Source organism: Ipomoea nil, unplaced genomic scaffold (assembly GCF_001879475.1).
Source record: "Ipomoea nil cultivar Tokyo-kokei standard unplaced genomic scaffold, Asagao_1.1 scaffold1043, whole genome shotgun sequence".
NCBI classification, from domain to species: domain Eukaryota; kingdom Viridiplantae; phylum Streptophyta; class Magnoliopsida; order Solanales; family Convolvulaceae; genus Ipomoea; species Ipomoea nil.
The window spans coordinates 6624837-6651804 of NW_017617471.1; the positions used below are offsets into that span (position 1 = coordinate 6624837).

The 26968-nt window shown below is 34.9% G+C and overlaps 3 protein-coding genes across 3 annotated transcripts; all 3 read left to right on the forward strand.

The window, feature by feature from the left end:
- The first annotated feature begins 1767 nt into the window (after positions 1 to 1767).
- Positions 1768 to 4397, forward strand: LOC109181322. The gene is made up of 3 exons (XM_019331074.1): positions 1768 to 2795; positions 2990 to 3532; positions 4232 to 4397. Exons 1-3 carry the CDS (start codon positions 1932 to 1934, stop codon positions 4340 to 4342), a joined length of 1518 nt encoding a protein of 505 aa, XP_019186619.1. The 5' UTR covers positions 1768 to 1931; the 3' UTR covers positions 4343 to 4397.
- Positions 4398 to 15190: 10793 nt separating this feature from the next.
- LOC109181206 lies at positions 15191 to 16564 on the forward strand. Its single transcript, XM_019330956.1, has one exon. It carries the CDS (start codon positions 15191 to 15193, stop codon positions 16562 to 16564), a length of 1374 nt encoding a protein of 457 aa, XP_019186501.1.
- Positions 16565 to 23997: 7433 nt separating this feature from the next.
- Positions 23998 to 26296, forward strand: LOC109182099 (ribulose bisphosphate carboxylase/oxygenase activase 1, chloroplastic-like). Its single transcript, XM_019332151.1, has 5 exons — positions 23998 to 24482; positions 24578 to 24683; positions 24938 to 25023; positions 25117 to 25589; positions 25797 to 26296. Exons 1-5 carry the CDS (start codon positions 24118 to 24120, stop codon positions 26075 to 26077), a joined length of 1311 nt encoding a protein of 436 aa, XP_019187696.1. The 5' UTR covers positions 23998 to 24117; the 3' UTR covers positions 26078 to 26296.
- The last annotated feature ends 672 nt before the right edge of the window (positions 26297 to 26968 follow it).

Below are 26968 nucleotides of genomic sequence, written 5' to 3' on the forward strand. Positions count from 1 at the left end.
ACAACATTATATTGTTCATTTATTCTGGAATTTTAGTTCATAGATTATGGAATTATAGTTCACTGATTATGGAATTATAGTTCATCGATTATGGAATTGTAGTTCATCGATTCTGAAATTTTAGTTTATAGATTATGGAATTTTAGTTCATTCATTCTGGAATTTTTAGTTCATAGATTAGATTACGGAATTATAGTTCATCGATTATGGAATTATAGTTCATCGATTATGGAATTTTAGTTTATATGTTGTTGCTGGGAGTCGAACCTGATTTTTTTTTTTTAAGGGGAGACGCGCGTTTTATTAAAACGACGTCGTTTTTGCATCCGTATGCACCATGCATGGTGCATACGGATGCACAGCATAATTTGCCGAGTTGTATACGATGGCAATTGGAGTGGTGCATACGGATGCAAAAACGACGTCGTTTTATTAAAAACGCGTGTCTCCCCTTTAAAAAAAATTCAGGTTCGATTCCCAGCAACAACATATGAACTAAAATTCCAGAATCGATGAACTATAATTCCAGAATCTATGAACTATAATTCCAGAATCTATGAACTAAAATTCCAGAATCTAATCTATGAACTAAAAATTTCAGAATGAATGAACTAAAATTTCAGAATCTATGAACTAAAATTTTAGAATTGATGAACTACAATTCCAGAATCGATGAACTATAATTCCAGAATCAATGAACTAAAATTCCATAATCTATTAACTAAAATTTCAGAATGAATGAACAACATAATGTTGTTGCTGGGAATCGAACCTGAATTTTTTTTTAAGGGAAGACGCACATTTTTAATAAAACGACGTCATTTTTGCATCTGTATGATGGTGCATACAGATGCAAAACATAACTACTCGCAATTGGAGGGGCATATATAATTAATTTTGAATTAGCTAACATGGAAAAGTTAATTTATTACCAAACAACAAGCACTTGTTCAGTGCATCAATCAAGAAAGTTTCTCGCTTAGTCTAATAATTCTTTGCTCCAAAACGTTTAATCCCCAACTTCTAGGCAATCGTTATGTCATAATTACTTACTATATATTCATAATTATAAAAATATATATTCATAATTTTTGAACTTCATATTCATAATTATTGAACTCTATATTCACAATTACAGAACTCTATGTTCATAATTACTGAACTATATTTCATAATTATAAATGTATATATTCATAATTTTTGAACTCCATATTCACAATTATTGGATCTCTATATTCATAATTACATAACTATATATATATATATATATATATATATATATATATTCATAATTTGTGAACTATATATTCATAATTATGAATAGTTCTGCGTCCACCTTGAACATATATAATTTGCCACTTCTAAGGCTTCCCATGCTTTGGCCCCACAAAGTATCCGGAGGATGTAAATCATGATAACTCAGCTGAACACAAAGATTAAACATTTGCTTATTATGCATAAGAAGCTCCTCACCTTGAGAATTAATTGCTCACACATTGCCGCTGGTGAGACTCGATACCAAGTCACTATTTTTAAACTTCACTCATGTGACCAACTAAGTTGTCCATACGGACTAGTCTAATAATTCTCAATGCATCAAACGTTGATGTGCATTTCAATCACTTAGGTGAAATTTGGTGAAATGTTATAACCATAATATTTTGAAGAACTGATAATCATGTAACTAAGTTTGAAAATGTCATATTTCAACATCAAAATGATATTAAATGAATATACTAAATAGCCAACCGTCACGCCGTGATAAATTAAGCAGAACAGTACAAGCCCAAACACTTGTTGACCTTGTTTTAGAACTCTGATCTGCCATATACAATCTAAATTCAAAAAACTGAAAACACTTCCCTATCCCTCAAGGTCTCTCTTCCCGCAAAAACCTCCATTTTCCCAACAAAGAAGCAAGAAAAACGAGAATGTCTCAGCCACACCATTACTGCGCTCAAGATCCCATGAAGCTCTGGAAACAAACACCCTTATTCACATCCCTTAAAGCCACCCATCTATTCACCAATGTAATGAAAGGTCGTTTCGTAGCAATTTGTCTTCTCGCTTCAATCTCTCTCTTGTCCCTCGCCGGATTCTTCAAATGGTTCGGCTGTAACGACTGCCAACAAACCATCCTACATCCGATCGCCGGTTACGCTTCTAACGTCGGACTAGGTTACAGTGACAACGAAACCACCAACATTTCGCACGTTCTTTTCGGTATCAGCGGCTCGCTCAAGACGTGGGAGGACCGCCGGCACTACTGTGAAGCGTGGTGGAAGCCTGAGGAGATGCGTGGGTTTATCTGGCTGGACGAACCGCCGGAAGGCGGCAGGTGGCCGGAAACATCGCCGCCGTACCGTGTCTCCGGTGACACGTCCAAGTTCAAGTACACTTGCTGGTACGGCTCCCGGGCGGCGGTCCGGATCGCGCGGATCGTGAAGGAGAGCTTCGAGCTGGGAGTGGAGAACGTGCGGTGGTTCGTGATGGGCGACGACGACACGGTGTTCTTCCCGGAGAATTTGGTCACGGTGTTGTCAAAATACGACCACAACGAGCTGTACTACGTCGGAAGCGTGTCGGAGAGCGTCGAGCAGGACGAGGTGCACTCGTACACGATGGCGTACGGCGGCGCCGGTTTCGCCATCAGCTACGCGCTCGCGGCGGAACTCGTCAGGATTTTGGACGGCTGCATTGACCGGTACGCGTCGGCGTACGGCTCCGATCAGAAAATCGGCGGCTGTATGACTGAGATCGGCGTTCAACTCACCAAAGAACCTGGCTTCCATCAGGTATGTTGAACATATGACCATTAATCTACAATTCAACTATTAGTTGAGATGTGAGGGGGCGTGTTGAGCATATAAAATGTGCAATCTAACTATCAGCTTAAACTTGACTTTTTTCATGTGATCGAAAATTTCATAATTTTCAGTTAGGTAAATATTTCATTCTTTTTGTAAGTTTCTTGTTCTTTGCTCTGAAGCTGGATATACGAGGGAATGCATACGGTTTACTGGCGGCGCACCCGGTGGCGCCGCTAGTGTCGCTGCACCACCTGGACTACCTGCACCCTCTCTTCCCGCACACCAGCCGGGAGCACTCGGTGAAGAAGCTAGTGGAGGCCTACAACTCCGACCCGAACCGAATATTACAGCACAGTTTCTGCTACGACCTGAAGAGAAAATGGTCGGTTTCGATTTCATGGGGATACACAATTCAGCTCTACCCGTTGGTGGTGGGGGCGAAGGAACTGGAGACGCCATTGCAGACGTTTCTGACGTGGAAGTCGTGGAGCGAAGAGCCCTTCACCTTCAACACACGCACCCTGAAAATGGAGTGGTGCGAGCGGCCCATCGTTTACTACGTGGACCGGGTTCGCGACGCCGGAAAAGGGTTCACGGTGAGCACCTATAAAAAGCCGATCGATTATAAGAAACGGTGCGATAAAAAGGAATATGTTTCGGCGTCGTTTGTTAAATCCTTCAATGTCTCCGCCCAGCTTCTACGTTCGGAGATATGGAAAAAGGTAAATCTATCCTAATCATTATTTGTCTTTTACTTTATTCCTCCTTTTTTCTACATTGCATTTGAGACAATTAGAATAGAATAGTTAGAGTCAAAAAATTTAGGTAAAATAATTACAAGGTGGAATAACATATGAAGTTAAAATATCTGCGCATTGAACGACTCTAGTTAAGCTGGGCTTAGTTTAATTTCTTTCACAGAGTATACTGATCTTTTTTGTTTGAGTTGGTCAGCTATCAGACTAATTATTTTTATGTGGTTTGTGTTAGGATTTATTCCAAAGTGATTACAGGTTTCCTGTTCCCTTTCTTTTCTTAACTTTACAATGTTGCTTTTGATTTTGCCCCCTTGACCTAGGACATTAATGCGACACATGTAAAACAAATAAAAGTGTTGTTAGTGTTAGGTTGAATAACGTGACAATTAGGACCAAAACAAGACCAAACATCATCTTCATCTATCAGCTGCGTAAATGACTCGTTTCTCGCACAGGATAATGTACATAAAATGCTACGTGTCACGAAGCATTTGGGATTTTCTTTGCTTTAAAAATAAATACATAAATAAATAAATAAAACTGGTTTTCTACATGGGTTGTTGAATGGAATTCGTGGCTTAATTTGTGGGTTATGTACTACGTAGTGAGCGGCACGTAGTGGCCATGTTTGTGTGTTTGATCAATAACGTGTTTGATTTGCAGGCGCCACGTCGGCAGTGTTGTGAGGTGATCAACGGCGGAGATGGGGAGGACGGCGTGGTACAAGTCAGAATTAGAGGGTGTAATGAAGGGGAATCAGTGACACCTCCCTAGTTACTTAGGTGAACTAATAAACAAAATGTATTGGAGCTGACCGGTCACCTGTATGTAAATGATCGAAACAATTAATATTTTTAAAGAAAGAGTTTGAGTTATGTGACTAATATTGAGGTCTTAATATCATCATTATCACAATCATAATATTTATATTCAAACTTGTATATTAATATAATAATTTTTTACAATCAATATATTACATTAATACGTCTAAAAGAAATAATTACATGCTTATATTCATATTTAAACACTTGTCACTAAACTATAATTACCTATTATCACTAAACTGCTTACTCAACTAAAGTATGATTAAATACCGTTCTAAAATGGAATTTCTAGAAAATTTTATTTGTAAGAACTTTCACAAGAAAACGAATATATTGATATAAAAATAATGTAATTTATGTTAAAAAAAAATTAATAATGAAGATTAAATTTTAATATTTTAATTTATTCAAATTTTTAAATTTTTTAGCAATTAAAAATTTTAATTTCTATATTAAAATACATGTGACTTAATTTATTTAAATAAAATAAATTAACATTTGCAATACGTAAATAAAATTTTATAAATGTTAATATTTTTTTAATAAACTAATAAGTAATATGAATTTTAATACAAAATATAAAAATGTTAATTGTTAAAATATTATAGACTAGAATAAATTAAAATATTATAAATTTACTTGTTATACAGGTCCCATTTTGTAATGTTACTTAATTAGACTTTACGATAAAATGACAAGATGTGTATGTAGTAAAGTGGTAGTAGATAATCTTTGTTATACAATAGGTCAAGTTGTAGTAGATAATATTGGGGAAACATCATATGAACAAACGAATCCATGTTCCAATCATTATTGCGTGGGCCACAAATAAAAAGTTCATTATTTATATACATAAAATACAATATTTGAGTACTGAAAATACATTATTTTATATACTATCAAATAATGTACTTTTAATATATTAAAATTGTATATTGTATTCATGACAAATACATTATTTGAGTAATGAAAGTATATATTATTTTATATAATGTACATTTAATACACAAATAATGTACGTTTTGTATATTAAAAATGTACATTGTTTGTAGGTTGCTTAATTCTAAAATAGATGGAGTCGAGTTGTTATACCATGCAAGGTGGACCTGGTCCTAAGCGACATATAAATTATGTATTTTTGGTATTGAAATTCTGAACTTCTAGAATATAAATTGTGTACATAATAACTGTAAAAGAGAATTTGTGAATATAATATAAGATCATCAAATCCTAATACGTTAATATTGTGTAATTGCATTATTTGAAAGAACTTGTAATACAAAACACTGTAATCAATTACAAATATGTTAACATTGTGTGTTCGTAGCATATGAATTGTGAATTTTTAAAAAGAAAATTGCGAACATTTAATATGTAAATTGATAGTAGAAAATACGGTTGTATTATTGATCATACGTATAAAGGCAAGTTACATGAGTCGGTTAACCGGGTAGGTCACCATAGCTACATACATACGCCTTTACAATGAAGCTCGGTAGACGTGATAGTGGGCCAGAGGTTTTCGAGCTCCAAGACTGTCATTTAGGTAAACAACCAAAAGTCCCCTCTGACTGCATTAAATGCGGTATTTATAGGAATTCGGGAGACAACCTCCGGCCCTTCGGCATGCTGGCTGCGTGGCGGCCATGCACCGGGCCATTGCACGGTCCGATGGAAAGGGACCACGTGGTGGTAGATTCCTGAGAAGTGTAATTAAGATCAATCAATCTTCTGCTACGAGTTGGTAACGACCTAAAGGGACCGAGAGGGGGCGATGCTCCGCCAAGGACGATACGTCCCTTGCGGGAGCTCGGTGATCTCAGTTGACCTGAAAAGTCCCCTAAATAACCTGGACTTGACCGGTTTAGGCTTAGCGTAACTTGTACTCAAGGGACCGGTCAACGTGTTGACACGAAGCACGGGGAATAATTTGCTGATGGATTCAACCTTGGCCATACCTATGGAGATCGCAAATTATGCTGTGGAAACGTGTTCACCATGCGCATAGTGAACACATGGGTAGATCCATAATTTCTACACTGTAGATTCATAATTTATTTTTATTTTTTTTTAAACGTAGATTCATAATTTTGTTTTTCATTTGTTGTTAAAGATATTATGAATCTATAGTATAGAAATTATGAATCTACAGTATAGAAATTATGAATCTACAGTACAGAAATTATGAATCTACAGTATAGATGTTATGAATCTACAGTATAGAAATTATGAATCTACAGCTTATAAATTATGGATCTATCCCGTTAACAACAAATGAAAAACAAAATTATGAATCTACGTTTTCAAAAAAAAAAAATTATGAATGTACAATATATAAATTATGGATCTACCCCTGTGTTCACCATGCGCATGGTGAACACATTTACACAGTATAACTATTGTATGGAGATCGAACAAGCCTTTAAGATTTAACATATCATAAGTTGAGGTTTATTGGGCTCAAATCCCTTTCGAAGCTTATAAAGGCCTCTACTTATTGGTTTGACACTACAATAATAAGTTTATCTTGAGCTCTAGCACCTCAAATGGCTAGTCTCGATCATGATGAACCCCATTAGGAGCCTAATGGGCTCATCAATTAGGTGCGTTCACATTTAATTTTTTAATTACTTTTCTAATCATTCAAAATACCTATAAAGAAAAAGTAAAGTAAACAAGAAGGATTTTTTTTTTTTTTTTCACAAGTAGCCAGAAATTGTAACAAGTATTTTTTTGAAAACTAAAATTGTCGAAAATTTGTTTCGAAATTTAACTTTTATAACAAATTTACATTTCTGATCACTTTTTTGATAGATAAAAATTCCAATTTTTTTAGCCAGGGTTGAACTATTAATTGAACTAGTATTTGCGCCCGTGCGATGCACTAAAAATTTTTGTTATAATATATTAAAAATATTTGGATCGATATATAATTATTTAAATTAGAATATCAAATATTATATAGTGCAATTGAATATACGGGTTGGATCATTTATGTGTTTTTATATTATCATTGTTTGAATTTAAGCAAATAATTGCTCAAATTAATAGTTAATGTGTAGATGTATGCATGCAGTGTTGTAACTTTGGAGATTTTATTTATCATTGTTTAGTATTTTTTTTATAAATTAGACAAATGTGTTCATTCTCTAGCAACTCAGTTATATGAATGAATTGTTATCTTAATTCATTTGTATGGAGGATATTTTTTTTTTTTGTCTATATATATAGCAATTTTGTCATTTTAAAAATATAATATCAACAATTTTATTTACACATTAATGAAACCTCTCTGTAGACGGCATTGGTAGTAGCAACACAATCTTGTTCATCATCGGCTAGAGCTAACACCTTCAATCGATCTGGATGAGTGACTCGGTGAAAATATATAATGGTATAATATTAGTCAATTAGCGATCCTTTTATATTTTAAATGAATTAATCATATCAGATTCATTTTCAGTCAATTATTCTTTTTTATTTTTAGTCAATTAGAATATCATATGCAATGATATTTTTACCTAATTTCTGTTACATTTTTAATTGATGATGTATAATATTATTATCGAAATATTTCTGGTCCATTTGTAATTTACCTTTACTATTGTTTAAAATATGCATTTAATATTTATGATGTAGAATATTATTATTGAAATATTGACGTTCAATTTTAGTTTCCCTTTGATTTTTAATTAAAATGCAATGATATAACCATTTATTTTTTTTCATATTAGTCAATTATAGATAATTTTTTATTTGCAGTCAATTATTAATATTCATTTCCTTTTATATTTTTAGTCCATTAGTAATATCATATTCATTTTCAGCCAATTATTTTTTTTTTATTTTTAGTCAATTAATAAATTAGCGAACTAAAATATCAAATGCAATGATATTTTTACCCAATTTTCGTTTCATTTTTAATTGATGATTTAAAATATTATTATTGAAATATTTCCATTTCATTTTTAATTTTAGTTACATTTTTAATTTACCTTTACTATTATTTAAAATATGTTTTTACTATTGATGATGTAGAATATTATTATTGAAGTATTTCTTTTTCATTTTAATTTACCTTTACTTGATGGTGTAGAATATTATTATTGAAATGTTTCCATTCTATTATTTAAAATTGTGAAAGATTTATGACATACTTGTGATTTGATTTATTATACTGTGTAATATTATTTTTAATATTATTGTGAAAAATTAAAATGTAATGATCTGACCATTTTTTTTCTATTTTAGTCAATTATGAATCGTTTTTATATTCAAACAATTATTAATATTCATTTTCTTTTTCAATTAACCTAATGTTTGTTGCCAAGCACTTTGTGCTCCGATAGCATGTAGTGATTTCTCTTATGTGGGAAGTCATGAGATCAAGCATCAGTGAATGCTTTGTTGACTTTGGGTGTTTCATTAGGTTAAGAAAATATATTATTTTCTTATGAATTAATGATCCTTTTATATTTTTCTATTTTAATGCGAACTTTTAATTTTACTGATTATTATTAGTATTAATTGTTCAGTGAATTTCATTTCCTTTTCTATTTTTCGTAAAGAGTAAAAGACATTTTTGGTCCTAGACTTATAGTGGCACGGACAATATTGGTCCTTTATAAAAAAATCAAACGATTTGTGAACACTCTTATTGTGACGAGGACAATTTCCCGTCACTTTTAGTCCTCCGTCACTTTTCCCGTTAAATGCCCAGTTTGAGAGGGGGTAGTTGTGTCTTTTCATCATACCTCCTCCTCAAAATAGTGAAGATTAAAGTTGATTGATGAAAGAAACGAGCTTGCGGGATTAAACAATGGATCCTCCGGACCGATCGTGTTTGTATTCCCAGAATCTGTTCTTCTCGTGATTCCCGAAAAATGGATGCAGCAGTATCACCCCCGCAGGCTTCGCCGCCGGCAGCTCTCACCATCATGTTGTGTACAATAGTGGCGTCGGCGCTGTCGCCGGCGAAGAAAACCCAGGAGAAATCCGCGGAGTTTTTCAGCCACGGTTATGTCTGCAAATTGGCATGTGTTTTCGACATTCTATTACTGCTCTACATTCATTTCTTTTCTCCCCGGTATGTCTTCTTGTTCTGTATCTTTTTGGGTAAAGATGTATATATGATGCATTTAAAAATTAGGTAAAGATGTATAATGGCGGGGTGGGGTGGGGGGATGGGTGAAGAAAGATGATTTTTACTCTTGGCAGGGTTCAAGCAAATTATATTAATTGTAAGAGGAATGGCTTTTGAGATGCATAATTTTCTGAATTTGGTGTAATTTCTAATGTGTGTTTGCAGGTTATATAATACTTTGCAGTTGTACTAAAAGCCAATCAATCATTGTGAGTTCTACTATGACGGTGCTGGATGATTCAAAATAAAGTATTGCAGATTAGTGGAGATATGCCAACATGAGTATCTCCTCCTCTGTCAAATCTTGTGTAAAAAGTATAGTCTGCTTAAAGAGGGTGTGTCGAGGGACAGATGAACAGCCAATTCTGTGAGACTGCTTGCACTTCATGCTGTTTCCGTATCTCTGTATGGCATCCAAAGTTTAACTATGCAACTATTTCTTCATCGAAGTCCAACTGCAGTGCACCTGCAATCAGCTTTCATGGAGCTTGTCTTAAACGGTGTCGTTTTTTACGACACTCTAGAAGGCTGCAGGAAGCAAATAACATGAAATGACGCAAATACCCTCATTTTAAACGGCCATCTAACAGGAATTCAGACGGAGGACTAAAATTGTCCTCGTCACAATAAGAGTGTCCACAAATTGTCTGATTTTTTTTATAGAGGACTAAAATTGTCCGTGTCACTATAAGTCTAGGACCAAAAATGTCTTTTACTCTTTCGTAAATTATGGATCTTTTTTTTTTTTCAAATTTTTTGGTAGGATTTTTTTTTAATTTACTGTTATTCTTATTATTACCCCTTTTTTTTTAACCATCTTTCATTTTTTTTTTCATTTTCAACGAATTAAGAATCCTTTTTTTATTTTCAATTTTACTGATTATTATTATTAGTATTAATCAATGAATTTCATTTATTTTTTCATTTTTAGTGAAGTAAGGATTTTTTTTTTCATATTTTACTGCTGATTTTTACTGATTATTATTAATATTAATTAATCAGTGAATTCCGTTTCCTTTTCTATTTATCGTAAATTAAGAATTTTTTTTTTATTTTTTTACAAGTAGCCAGAAATCGTAACAAGTATTTTTTTGAAAACTAAAATTGTCAAAAATTTGTTTCGAAATTTAACTTTTACAGGGCGTTTGGTTGGAGGGGGGGGGGGGGGGGGGAATTATATGGGAAAGGAATTGTAATTTCATGGGAGTTGAATTACTGAGAATAAAGTGAGAATTTAAATTCCAGTGTTTGGTTGACAGGAATAGAATTACTGGGAATTTCAATTCCAATGTTTGGTATGCATGGGAATTGAAAGGGAATAAGTAGTATAAAGTCAAATTGTCCATTATTGTTGTTAGACATTAATTTTAGGTTAAAAAAGGAAGGGGTAATTTTGACTCATCACTATCTTTTTTCCCAGGAATTAAAATCCCAGGGGGGGCATGCGATTTTAATTCCATGAAAATGGGGGAATTGCAATTCCCTCCAACCAAACTACGGAATTTAATGGCCTTTGGAATTAGGTGGGAATTAAGTGGGAAGGGAATTTAAAATCCCTCCAACCAAACGCCCTGTTATAACAAATTTACATTTCTGATCACTTTTTTGATAGATAAAAATTCCAAATTTTTTTAGCCAGGGTTGAACTATTTATAGATTAGGGGAATATGTGTTACATCACTACCATGAGAAGCCTTGGTAGTGAATGGGATTAATTTACTTTTTCTCGTTTACTAGGTGCAGGGACAACTCCAACCAAGTTAGTCAGATTATTGACTTGATAATCACAATGTTACAATTTCGACTCCCAACAGAAGCTAGAGTAGCCTATAAGTCATTGACCTTCTTGGTTTGAAGCGGTTAGTTATGGATAATCTAGATTGTTTTACCTTCTAGTGATATTTTGTCGGCTAAGATTACAATGTGAGGTTTAATCCAATACATATACTCAGATAATAACCGCGAGTTTCCTTACCCAAAAAATAATAATTATACTAGGCCAGGCTAACTTTGCCAAAGTTGTGGTACGTTAATGATTTGTTCATGCTCCAATATAATAACCGAGGAAGATGAGGAATCATAATCACTTTTTTACTAACATTATTGTATCCACCTGACATGAGTTGTCCAACATTGATCTCATTCTCGACCTCTTGATCTCACTTGTCCTCCAGCCTTCTTGCTTTGTACTTGCAATAACAATAAACTCAACTCTCTCACTATTGGAAATAACCGGTCTAACTAACCACTTTTGAGTCGTCAAATATAGATGATTTTCTGTTAAAAGCAGGCGATTCAACCACTTTTGACATCCATAAAATTCCTTGCGAATTTCAACTACCGAACAAAGTATTCAAATTTTTTGACCATTTTTCGAAAGGTCATAATTCATACAAGGCACATGCACGAACTCCTAATGTTCCGATCACAACCACCGATGGTTGGAATATAAAATATATATATATATATATATATATATATATATATATATATATATATATATAATAAGAAAAGCAATTAGTGATGATTGCCAAAAAAAATTTCAGAAAATAGTGACAAAGAAACATTTTTAACACCCTACAAGAAACTCAATCGATCTATACTCTACATAATGTAAATGTAAATCCCCATTATATAAATAATATTGAACAATTAAAAACTTATTCATAAGATTACTAAAGAAAAATTTATGCCTGCATGAATAGTTCAATAAGTCATATGAGTAAAATTTAAGAAAAACTAAAGAGAAACTTATGTAACAAAATTATAATTCTAAATAAATTAAAGTGTTTTTGGGAGGTCCGAGGTCTTTGTTCTGCGTGTTCATAGAGTAATCATTATCCTAGCCCTATACAAGTAATTTCACTTCCACGTCGGAAATTAATTAACGATGACCAAGTCAGCTGGCCGCCAGGCCAGGGAATGTACACAGTACATAGCAAAGAAAAAATCTGGAATCTAATGTGCAACTAACATTGGACCGACTTAAAGCTGCTGCCTCAATTCGGCCAATCATTCGCATATTATTTGGTCTCACTTTCATACTCTGAAAATGAACCGGCTGACACGGAGTCAAGATTTGACCATCAACATAAAAATTTCAGTTACTAATCAGATAGATATATAGTAGTATTACAGCACAGAATGAATCAACAACAATTGACCAAATAATTAAATGCACATGGAAACGACAATGAAGGAAAGTACGAGGATGTTGCATGTTTGACGGCCATGTATGGTACGCAATAGTTTGGTCAATGAAGCTAAATTAATCACCGTTCTTTATTTTACTAAATCTGCCTAACTGAAATTACGTTTACCGGTTAATAATTTATTCAACTATTTTCCGGACTTCAAATTTAAATGCGTGTCTATACCAAACTTTTTAAATATTTAATACTTTTTTTTTTTTGAATGCAAATATTTAATACCTTAATTATTATTTTTATAAAAATTAAATGTTTATTTAGCCATTGGCGGTTCGTGAGGCTCTTTCATGGTTACGGGAGAATGGCTATTCAAACATTAATTAGGGTGTTTTTCGATTGCTTGGTTCTTTGCTCTAGTCTTCTTAAGGCACATTTGTTTCGTTCTTACGTTGGTTCAGTTTTACTTTTCTGTCGTCAGTTATTTTGTTTATTTCCGTCTTGTCATGTTCAGTATGTCAGCAGGAATGCCAATCAGGCTGTTCATGCTTTAGCTAAAGATGTAAGTGCGAGTTTTGCACGGACTATCTGGAGGGATGTTGCATTGTTCCTCCCTCTTTTTTTGCATGATTTGCTGCATTAATATATTCCACATTTTTTGGCTTTCAAAATAAAAAATAAAAAATTAGCCATTACGTACAAGAAAGCTAATGGATTAAAGATGGATGTACAAATATGAATTTTCTTGTAATTACGGCTAAAATGCTAATAATTGCATAGGGTGGGCGTCCCAAGTGTCGTTGGTTTTGGCATGCCAACCTTCTGAAGTGCATTTCATGGCTTCTAAGGCATTTTGTCCTACTTGACCCAAGCTCAAATTAATTGTTCATTACCGAGTGACATATATCCATAATATGAATGTTAATAATGTGCATATAAAATTTAATCATAACATAGATTATACTGTGATGTATGTTAATAAGAATTGGTAAAAGAAAAATAATACAATATACTCCGCAATTAATTGCAAAAGAATATTGAATTGGGCAATATTACATGGACAGAGTTTGTATACGTATCAAATCTTTTACCATCTAACATAGTTTAACATAATTAATTCGTAACATGATTGATAAATTCATGAATAATTAGTAAATATGGAGTAATTGTGACACATTATATATTTATATGCCACACCAATTGATAAAATGTACGTACAATATATTTCATGGAAAACTTTTTCGGGGCGAAGAAATGGTCAAAATTATCGTAGTTTATGAACTCCGATCTCAAGTATATATTCACACGAAACTATTTACATTTTCGACAGTGACAGAATCCAACACACTTGGTACCATTGTTGTTATGCCTCTTGACGTGGAAATATTTAAGTGAATTTTTCCTCCCCATTTTTATCGGCAACCACTATTTAAAGGTGTGTACGAGTAAACTCTACTGCTCTTAATCGATTGACACAAGACTGACTCAAACTAACAAAGTTTATTGAGAGTCGAACTTGAAATTTCGTAATTACAAATTACTAAGCTAACAGTTCGACCAACTTAGTCGTGATTTCCTCCATCTCCAATTATTTCAAACCTTATTCTTAATTAATTCACATTATTTATGAGTTAATACCCAAAATCGTCCTCGACTATAGTGGTTTTTCTCAATTTCGTCCTAAACGACTTTGGTGACCTAATATCGTCCCAGACTTTTGTGTTTCGCTCAATTTAGTCCCAGACTTTTGTGTTTTTGCTCAATTTAGTCTCTCATTTGTTATTCTGTCCATTTGGTGTTAAATAAATAGACAATTCAGTAATTTTAATATTGGCATCTCTTTACTCATAGACATGTGAACTGCGAAATCCTTTTTTTTTTTACGAATTACTCCTAAAACTGCGAATATAAAATTTGATTTGCAGGTCCGGGAGTAATTCTGGGTGTAATTCGTACAAGAAAGAGGAATTTCGCACTTCACAAGTTGAAAGTAAAGAGAGATCAATATTGACATTATTGAATTGTCCCTTTATTTAACACCAATTTGACGGAATAACAAATGGAGGACTAAATTGAACGAAACACAAAAGTCTGGGATAATATTAGGTCACCAAAGTCGTTTAGGACGAAATTGAGAAAAACCACTATAGTCGAGGACGATTTTGGGTATTAACTCCATTATTTATATAAAAAGAAAGAAAGAAAAAAAGAAGTCCAAACGCGTCTCTTGAGTCTTAACATTATAATCCACCGTACCCCCTCTAATCTCTCGTGTGGGGACCCACCCCATGAATGTCCTCCGAAGCTCCATTTCTCCTCCCTCAAATACTCCCCATCTCTCCTCTGTCTCTCGGCCCAGACCAGATCAGAAAACATTCTCAACCCGAACCGAACAACACCGCATTTCGATCGCCAACGTTGTACCTAAGCCCGCAAAAAAACCAATCTACATTGGCCGGCGACGCAATCGATCGAATATATGGTTTGTGTTTAATTATTAATCCGACCCATGGGTTGTCTCCCGGAGATTGCTTCGCGAGTTGGTCACCATGATCACCGCAAGCCCCGCGGCGATGCCAAGAATGACGACCAGTTGGGGATTCTCGCCTTCGAAGCCGCCAAAACCATGTCGCGTTTACTCTCCCTCTACAAATCCCTCTCCGACCACCACCTCGTCGTGCTCAGGAAGGAAATGAAGTCCCAGGGGGTGGCGTTCTTGAACTCCGACGACGATAATTTGCTTTTCAGCCTCGCCTGCGCCGAGCGCCTGGAGGATCTCGACAAGACCACCGCCGCCGTGGCGCGGCTCAGCCACCGCTGCAAGGATTATGAGCTCAACCGCTTCGACCTCGTTTACACCGACCTTAAACTCGGGATCGTTGATTTTGGTCGGTTAGAATACGGGTCCAAGGACACCCAGAAGAAGGTGGAGAAGATGGAGAAATTGGTTTCCGCGACGGCGGAGTTATACGTCGCGCTGGAAGTTCAGTCGGAGATTGAGATTTGCGAGAGGAAAACGAAGCAATGGAAGGGAAGGGCAAATTTGGAAATGTTCGCCCAACGGGTTAAGTACCAACGCAAGCTTGTTAATCATTATAAAGATACTTCGTTGTGGACAAAAACGTTTGATAACTGCGTCGGGCTCATGGCCCGACTCGTATGCATCCTCTACGCCCGGATATGTTCAGTCTTCGGGCCGTTCTTTCCCATTTTGCCCTCCTTCCCCTTGCGCAAAACTCCCCCTCCGGACAGGGATATTCTGCTTGTCCAGCCCGATTATTGCTTTATTGAACCTAAAAACGGAAAAATCACTTCGCATTCCGGCCCGCTCTCGTCCAAGGCGGAACCCATTTCCGTCCGATTCTACAGCCAAAAATCGGTCTTTGTCTTTCGGGGAGAAAACCCGTTCGGAGAGTCGTCTAAGAAAGACAAAATTCTCCACGCCGCTGGGCCAACAACTGTGGGCGGGTCGGGCTTAGCATTACGGTACGCAAACGTGATCCTATCCGTAGAAAAGTACTTAGACCCGACAATATCAATGGACGAAGATTTCCGCGCATCGCTCTACCAAATGTTGCCGGAGAATCTGAAATCCTCGGTGAAATCGAAGCTAAGAAAGAGCATGAGGTGCCGCGACGATGACTCGTCGCTGGCGATGTGGTGGAGGGAGGCGCTATGCCACATCATGGGGTGGCTGGCGCCGATGGCGCACAACACCATTACGTGGCAGATGGAGAGGAAATTCGAGAAGATTAAATTCGACACGAAACCGACAATTTTGTCGTGGCAGACACTGCATTTTTCGGACAAGGAAAAAACCGAAGCCGCCATTGCAGAGGTTTTGGTTGGGTTGAGTTACATTTGTAGGTACGAGAAATGCTAATAGCGCGGGAACACAAATACTTGCTTGAATAGCAGTTAGTTAGGAATATTTCAATTAAAACACACAGCTCATTGTTACTATTATTTGATATTATTTGATTGATTGAATTCATTTAATTTTGTTTCGAAAGGATTAGGTTTAATTTTTTTAATTGAAATATATATTTAAGAAAAGGAAATCATTATTTTGGCCCCTTATTTGTTTTTCAACTGTCAATTTAGTGTTATTTTTCAATTTCAATTAACTTGATCCTTGAATTGTTTAAAATTTCCTCAATTAAACTCTTGGAAGTGATTTGTATTGATTTTGTATGTTATGATTGATTTCTTCTACACTAACAAATTCTTTTAGATTTTACAATTAATCCTGTTTTTTTTTTTTTATAATTTTATGTTTTAGTTATTTATATTATCCCTTTAATTAAACAAAAAAATGCATATTTAATACACTTTAATTTGCATTGGCCTTTTAAGTCTATTTTAATTACTTTCCTACTTTAGACTTTGAAGTGATTTGTGTTGATTTTGTATCATATGATTTTCGTTTGAAGTAGCTGATGCATTTTTTTTTTTTTTAATGTTTTTGTTGATTAAGGTGGCACATTGGGAAGACTTTTAGAGTTGAAGAAATGGGTACAACACTCCTTGATAAATCTAACATTGGTGCTTCGAATGATTTTCATCATACAGGCAAATCAATGCAAGCAAAAGCGAAACAAAAGAATGTGAAGTCACAATTCATGGCCAAGATGAATACTGCTCAATGTTTTGGTCATATCTTAATGTAAAAATGTCTAATTAATGTGATTCTAAAAGCATTGAAAAGCGAAATAAAAGAATAATTAACAAATTTTATGAATACCACAATCTTAATTTCAAGTTTTCAACGTTATAGAAGCCAAAGTAGGTCGGAAAGCAGAGTTATAGCATAGACAACTCTCTAGCTTGTTGCAATGGTAATCAACTCAAATTAGATAAGAAAATATTCCATAAATTTACCCATGCAATGCACAGAAACAATCATGATATGGTGAATTAAGGAAGAAATTAGAAAAATAAAAAATAATTGTAGAAAAGCATAAAACAATTATGTGTAACGTTCTATCCGTTACTATTATTATAACATTACGATAAGTTATGATAATATTCAGTATTTTATATGTGGTGCAACACTAGTAACCTAATAGCTAGACTACCATAATGATTAGGAGTCTAGTTAGGGCTTAGGAGACCTAAAGACATACAACCACAATGATGACCAGTGGTTATATAAGGTCACTAGTCCTCTCACTGTTCACATTACATACCTCATACACCATCTAGAGAGAGTTGAGTAAAGTGAGAGACAAAATACTTGTGTTATCTCTGCAGTCCGGATCATTCAATCGTCTCAAGAACTATGGCGAGCGGTTAGTCGATCATGTATCACATATTATATGCATGTGATATATATTTAAGTCTAACATTATGATTAAATAGTATATTATTAAAGCTAAGGTTTACAAATTTTGGAAAATAAACATCCTTATATACAATGTTTGGTGTGGAATTACCTTTGGGTGTTCTTATCACAAATCAAAATATCCAAACCATTTGGGTTGGTGACTCTTGAAAAAACAACATACAATTGTCTCTTGTTAATCATCATTGCATAAGAGACAAATAAACTGAATTGTCTTCTTTGAAATTTAAAAGGCAGTCTCAAGTCTGGCAAAGGTAATGATATTCTTGGAATCAAGACTTTATGACTTGTATTTCAAAAAAAAAAAAAAAAAAAAAAAAAACTTTATGACTTGCACTACTTCCAAATTAAATAATACCTTTGCTTTTAAAATATGATTTCCAAGTTCAATAATGACCATCATTGTGCCTTACACAAACCAATTGAGTGGTCAATATTTCTCAATAACATAACCGGAGTACCTACCTTCAACCTTAGTTCATGGTTAGGCACACCAAAACACCTAATCTCATTGCTAACAAAACAATAGTGATGAAAAGTGAGCATGAGAAGTTAGTTTAGTGACGAAAAGTGAGCACGAGAAGTTAATAAAAGGACGAAAAATATAACACCAACGATAGTTTAAGGGCGAAAAGTGAGCAAAACCAATAATTAAAGGTAAATTTCTACAATTACCAATTTACCGTATAACTTAGATACGAAAAATGCAAGTTTCTCTTAACTTTAACACTTTGTGTCTTTATGTAAGATTATCATGTTTGTGTGACTGTGTCATTATTCATTATTGCGTTAACCCATAACAAACCCATTTACATAAATTATCAAGTCTAGTATTTAACCTAAAATAACACTTCATTTGTCCCCTTTTAAATGTCATGTTTACTATTCATTGGTCAAACAAGTTCCTTCTTCTTTATTTATTTTCTTTAGTATTTTTAATTATTTTTAAATTTAATTTTTTTAATAGTACTTTTAATATAGTTTCTTAATAAATTTACAAATTTGATGTGCTAATACTAAATTTAAAATTGAAGTAAAAATAACTTTAATTAAACTTGATTAACCGAACCAGTTACATAAAATTGGACAGAGGGATACATATTTTTCCCCTTAAATGATGCAAGTTTTCTTAAAAGCAATACATGAAAAACTACATTGCATAAATAAGTACATATGTCACACCTCTAAATAAATAAATATGTAATGACTCTTTGGGCTTCGTAATTAAAAAATATATATAGAACAGATACTACCTTGTAATAGAGTCAAAAAAAAAATATAGAACAGATACTATCTTGTAATAAAGTCAATAGTATTCAAAAAAAAATGTGATATATACTTAAATGAAAAATAAATTATTATTTTTATAAATATGTAGAACTTTCATTGCATTCAATTAGGAGGAAAAGAACTTTGTTAGTAAAACAACATTGTTTTAGAAAAAAAAAAATACATGTTAACATATGTTTGGAAGTTTATATGAGAGAAACAATTACATAAAACAAAATGTAAATTAATTTCACAAAGAAAACAAAATTAAAAGTATTTATGTACATTTTTTTTTTAAATGCTACCCAATAATGCCTCCACCAAAGTTAAAACTCACAACCTTCCAAATGAAAATCCAATTCAAATACCATTAGACCACATAGTCTTAATAATATTTATGTACGTTGAAACATATACATATTATAGTTTCACAAATTTAATTAAACACACAAATTAAGTTTACACTTTCTTATTCCCACATTACTTCGAGAAAGTAATGCCAATTTCACATTTCACATTAAACACAAAGTAGAACTCACTGAAACACAAAAGACTCAATATCCACATCACGGATCGGTGGATCGCAACACATCTCCACCGTCCAATACTGTACGTAACGGCTGAATCGAGGAGCTGCAGTGGTGGCTCAACCAGTTGTAGGCGTTGCAACGACTTTGTTGGTGAAAACATTAACGAGGATTCGAACTCGATTGTCACAGAGATCTTGAGTCAACGCCCATGGCGGACCGTTGACCATTTCGATTTTCAGATCTGGTTTCTCAGCTGCAATTAGAGAAGCAGCCACTTCTCCGGGCAGACCGACCACCTGCGGCCAGGACATTGAGCCAATGAAGCCTCCAACGTAAGCCGGCGGTTGACAATTACAATTGTAGTTTTCCATTTACTTTCTTGTCTCCGATCAACACAATGTGATCAATGAACGTTAGGAATTAGGATTTATATTTATATATATATAACCACCATGCTTCCATCACATACAGCTCAGAGTCAACCGCAAGTTGGCTAATTTTATATACGAAAATACTTATTTCTCTGCATTTTTTTCATTCGTGTAAAGTAAACTACTCTAAAATATTATAGTTTAGTTTGTAATGAATGTTCAATTTTATTTCTTTATACTTGTTTATGTTTCAATAGCAGGATGTTAGATTGAACTCTCCTAACCACCACTCACAAGAAATACGATGAAAAGTAAAAGGTTTAGCATGATTCTTTTACATAAGGTAGTTAGGCATGGTCACTCATCATTGAGGTTTATTTTAATATATATATAATAAAATTAAATTAAAATCATATTTCCTCAATTCTAATCGCATTCTTCAGTTCTTCCGCACTTCCGCAGATCACAGGACCGCAACGAGGCCCAAGGCTGGTTCCGCTGCAAATTATGCCGTGCAACCGTGTGTACCATGCATGGTGCATACGGTTGCAAAAAATAGCGTCGTTTTGATTAAAAACAACGCATTCCACTTAAAAAAAAAAATTATTTTTGATTGTTGTTAACGGCGTTAAGCTGTGTTATATATCCAGAATTAATGAACTATATATCTAAAATTAGTGAACTATATATCCACATAGGTTACTAGTACTCTGTTTTGGCTTATGACAATTCGTTGCGTCTGTGTATTCAGAATGAATGAACTATATATTCAGAATTAATGAACTATAAATTCAGAATTAGTGAAGTATATTCAGAATTAATGAATTATATATCCAGAATTAATGAATTATGTATCCAGAATTAATGAACTATATATCCAGAATTACTGAACTATATATACATGCCGAAAATGGTGAAAATCCCGTCGATTGGAGTTTTTTTTTTTAATAAATGATTGGTGGAGTTAAACGGTGCCACTAACGACACTGTTACTCCACCATAATGAAACGGCGTCGTTCACAACCGTGTGCACCATGCATGGTGCACACGGTTGCACAACATAATGATTGTGGTTCCGCCTCCCCATTGGGCAGAGGTAGCACCCCACCCCCCCCCCCTCCCATCTTGGGTTGTTCCTCCCCCACCCCCTTCAATCATTATTGTGTGGATCATATTTTGTCTACCGTAAAATAATATACATTCAGTACAAAAATAATGTACATTTAATATATTAAAAATATACTTTTTATTATGGTCCACACAATAATTCGCCCACCCCTTGACTTGGGCCAACATGTCTTACTTCACCCCTTGACTTGGACCAACAAGCCTCCTACACCCCACCCCCCCCCCCCCCTTGAGCCCAATAAGACCTCCTCTACTCTTCTTGAGTTAAAACTTTACCAAGAAAAATGGGCTCCTGGCCCATCAATTATTATTATTACAAAAGTTGTTTCATTTTAATTTTATTATTATTATTATTATTATTATTATTATTATTATTATTATTATTATTATGAGTATTTTGGTTTTTATACTACTCGTTTCTTTAAAATTCTCATATAAATCAAACACTATAATTGAAATTCTTAACAATTATATTTTTTTTATTGAGTGTTATGAGAAACATGCCGTCACTATCCGATGATGTACACTGAATAAACCTCACTCTTACGTAATACGAAGTAACATGCAAATTACATAGGAGAGGTCAATAGAACTAAGAACACTCTATGTGACGGATTTAACCAAAAAGACATTAGTAAAAATACAATAATTATACTTTACCTATCCAATTACTCATTTCAAAACTAATAACAGAATTTAAATTTTTACTTTATTTTTCAATATTCTTCTCTCATAAAATTACAATTCTATTTCCAGAACCAGAACCAAACGCCTCAACTCCACCAATCCAATTACTGCATTAGCCTTTAGTCAAGTAAGTCTGTGTCTGTGAATCAACTCGGTTCTCTGTACAATATGATTCTGAAGTGCTGAAGATGTATGTAACGCCACGTACTCAATTTTTATTGGTTATTACAACATTATTGTTCATGAAAGTTCAACTCTACTTACATATGGCTCTCATTCTCCTAGAATCATGTGTTTCAAGATAAATAGAAACAGAAGCTAGGAATCATAAGTGTTGGCTATGATTTATTGAAATAAAGTTTAAATTAGGTGCAATAAAGTCCTAAAATATTATTATTATTATTATTATTATTATTATTATTATTATTATTAATTATTATTATTATTATTATTATTAATTATTATTATTATTATTATTATTATTTGTTTAATTTAGAATTCTTAATGTTTGATATTAGAGTTGTTTTTTAAAAAAATTAAAACAAAAACAAACATAGTACTGATTCCTTAACCAAATATAGTATTGGAGTGAGTTAATGATTGCTCTTCTTTTTATAGCTAAACATTGTACTGATTCATTAACCAAAAAAAAAAAAAAAAAAAAACATTTCTATGTTTGGTTTATGAATTTTGCTCAACTTCTTAAGACATTTTAGGGACATTTTATTAGTACAAAACATCTAAATTCTCCTCAGATGCAATAAGACAAAGTTTAATTTAAAGAAGTTTTCACTAATTAATTAAGAGACATGTTTGAACTAAAAATTAAAGATGAAAGATCAAGTTAAAACTTTAATTTTGTCAAGTACTAAAAGTGAAAGTAAATGAAGTTGAGCACATAAGTAAATATGCTACTTTAATGAAGATATTAGAAAATAGAATAAACTCATTTGAATTATTCTTAAATTAGACCAAGATAAGTCCGATATAGGATCTATTGCTGCAAAATATCTAATTATATCATTCACAACACAATTAATTAAAAGTAATAGTACATGTATTATCATTTTCCTCTTTACTTTCTAATGTGTTAATTGATCATTAGTTTTATAATGTTTCACTTTTTTATATTTTTATATATCTTTCATTTAAAGGACGTTTGGTAGCCAGAAAAGTTTGAACTTTCGTGAGAATTTAAAAGGTGAGAAAATTATTAGCACGTTTGGTGCAACTTAAGAAAGTTCAGGTCAATGGAGATTACATTTCATGATATCAATGAAAGTAAATCAGGGAGGTAGGATTCTTTTTTCCGGGTGGCTAAGAATCTAACAAATTTATTCTATTACGTATTTATCCTTTTTGACATCAGATTAAAAGTTTCTTATAAATATAAAAATTTGTCTCTCCGCTCACACAATTACATAAGTACATAAGTTAAAGTTTTGCGTAATTTAATTTGCAATATGATTCATTACTAATTACTTGACTGCCAATGCTCTAACCACTATAATCTCATTGCTCTCCCAAAAAAATGAGAAGAAATGAAAGTGTGAAATTAAGAAACTGAAGGCTAGTGGTTGTTAAGTTTCAGCAAGTTTTACATCAGATCGAAAATGAAGTCCAATAATTCTAGCCAATTGCTTTCCAGCCATTATCCCATTGGTTTCCAGCCAGAAATTTCTGCTCAGCTCAAAGTTACTGGTTCAATCTGTGTTATCCACAAGCAGAAAAAAAAAAAGACAAAAAACAATAGAATATTTCTGGAGGAAATAGCAGCTTAAACCCAGTCCTCAAACACCAGTCTCCTCCCAAATCCTTCTTTTGTCTGTTCCCTCAATCCCTTACCCAAACAACACTGGGCCAAAACTTGAATTCCTCTTCAGCTCAATTCCACCTATGAGACTCAATCCCCTTTTGTGTGGCCCTTAGCCACTCTTTAGCTAATCCACAGGATTGGATTTCCTTTCTTATTCCAATTATATTATCACCAAAAAGGGAACTACTATAAGACCCCCTTCTCCCCTCCCATAACTCCTCCCAAACCAACTTTTGAATTGCATTAACACTTAGTTATTGTTAGTGCCAATTCAATTCACTTCCACTCATCATGGCTACCTCAGTGTCCACCATTGGAGCAGTGAACAAGGCCCCAGTGGGAGCCTCATTAGCCTCACCCTCAGCTTTCTACGGCAAGAGCTTGAAGAAAGTGAGCTTCAGAAATGGCAGTCCCAAGAACTTGAACTGGCAGATCAGGGCAGCAGCTGAGCCTACTCCTGCTCAGCCCGAGATCGACGAGCAGACCCAGACCAACCAGGACAGATGGAAGGGCCTGGTGGAAGACATCTCCGACGACCAACAGGATATCACCAGAGGAAAGGGACTGGTGGACAGCCTTTTCCAGGCTCCTATGGGTACTGGGACTCACCATGCTGTCCTTAGCTCCTATGAGTATATCAGTCAGGGGCAGAAAACGTAAGTTCCCTCCCCACCCCTCCAGTCTTGAAATCTGCTGGATTTGCATTTTGAATAGGAATTAATTTGTGGGTTTGGTTAATTCTTGGTTTCAGATATAGTCTTGACAACAAACTGGATGGACTTTACATTGCCCCTGCCTTCATGGACAAGCTTGTTGTTCACATCACCAAGAACTTCTTGAAGCTCCCCAACATCAAGGTATGTGTGTATGTGCTATAGATCAGACCTTCATTGCAAGATATTCACCGCTGGAAATTGTGAAATTTCCGACCACCTGAAAGCGATCTTAAATAAAGTGGTCGGAAATAGCAACAAAGGTTTTTCCGGATATCAAAAGTGGTTGGAACAAGGCTTTCGACTTGATTTAAGATCACTTTCAGGTGGTCAGAAATTCCATAATTTCCGGCAGTGATTTCTGTGCAAAGTATTGACTGCTTTTTAATTTGTTGCAGGTCCCTCTCATCTTGGGTGTCTGGGGAGGCAAAGGTCAAGGAAAATCCTTCCAGTGTGAGCTTGTCTTTAGAAAGATGGGAATCAAGTGAGTAATATTCTTTTTAAAAAAATAATAAGAAGAATTGTTAGGATCAAAGCCCATACTTACATACATACATGGTTGAAAATGTATGTGCAGCCCAATTATGATGAGTGCGGGAGAATTGGAAAGTGGGAACGCGGGAGAGCCAGCAAAGTTGATCAGACAAAGGTACCGTGAAGCCGCGGAAATCATCAGGAAGGGCAACATGTGCTGTCTGTTCATCAACGATCTCGACGCCGGAGCCGGAAGAATGGGCGGGACTACACAGTACACCGTCAACAACCAGATGGTGAACGCCACACTGATGAACATCGCCGACAACCCCACCAACGTCCAGCTCCCCGGCATGTACAACAAGCAGGAGAACGCCAGAGTCCCCATCATCGTCACCGGTAACGACTTCTCCACCCTCTACGCCCCTCTCATCCGTGACGGCCGTATGGAGAAGTTCTACTGGGCACCCACCAGGGACGACCGCGTCGGCGTCTGCAAGGGTATTTTCAGAACCGACGGCGTCCCTGATGAGCACATTGTCAAGCTTGTTGACACTTTCCCCGGCCAATCTATTGGTAAGTAAATCATTAAAACACCTTTTCAGTTTGAGTCATCACCTAATTGAAGCATGTGATAGTTGGATTTGCACATGATCAGGCTGATACCAAATTGAAGCATGTGATAGTTGGATTGCACTATGAAACTGTTAATTTGGTAACTACAAAGTTATAAGTTCAACGTTCAGCTAGAGTAACCTATTGACGTTCTTGATTTGAGTGCAGATTTCTTCGGGGCACTGAGGGCGAGAGTGTACGACGATGAAGTGAGGAAGTTTGTGGTGGGGCTGGGAGTTGAGAAGGTGAACGAGAGGCTTCTGAACTCGAGGGAAGGGGCGCCGGTGTTTGCCCAGCCAAAGATGACCATTGAGAAGCTGTTGGAGTATGGAAACATGCTTGTTCAAGAACAGGAGAATGTGAAGAGAGTCCAGCTTGCCGACAAGTACCTCAAAGAGGCTGCCCTTGGTGACGCAAACGCAGATGCCATTAACACTGGAACCTTCTGATCTGATCGATGATGATGATGATGATGATGGAATCATATTATTGGAGCTGATGATGAGCTGCTCCGATCCTTAAGTTTTAAGTGCATTTTATGTTGCTTTTGTATAGGCTGTCGTCAATTTTGTATTCCATATTCAGTGAATACAAGAGCGTAATGTTTTTTGCATCTGTTTCAAGTTTACCCTTCTTTCAAATAAAATTTGGATGAATTTACTGAGAAACCATATATCACAATACTAGCTGCTAAAGAAGCAATTTACTGAGATAATTTCATTCTGAGTAACAAACATGGAAGAGCTGAGGATACATATATATATATATATATATATATATATATATATATAGTTGAGCATTAATATATTATATTAACCAAGTTTAGGGGAACGGGCAACTTTGCCGGATGTATCTACGAAGATCCTCACTCGATCTAGACGATGATCCATGGTAACAAAGGAGTTTGGAGGAACCACCTGGACGCTAATCATCGGACTCTGTTCCTTAATCTTCTTCTCCGCTTCTTCTGGTGTCCGCCCCACCAACTCCGGCCATGATGTTTTCTCGCCTAAACTCCCATCAATTCCTTCAAAAACAAACAAACATGATTTCCGTTAGTTTCATCAAAAATATAATGTCGAACAAGAAGCTAAGAGACGAGGTGGAACTGAACTCTTACCAGACTGGTTAGTTGCTTCATCTTCGAGCTTCTTGGGTTGACTGATCTCCTCCTGCTCAGACATGGTGGGTGGGTTGATCGAGTTTTCAAGAAAAGTGGCAGTGATTTCTAGAACTGGATGGGTACTGGGTAGTTTAATTTTCTGATCTGTTGGGTGTTGTAATATAGAGATGATGAATGGGGCATATACGTTAGTGCAAGGAATCCCTAGGATGTTTTC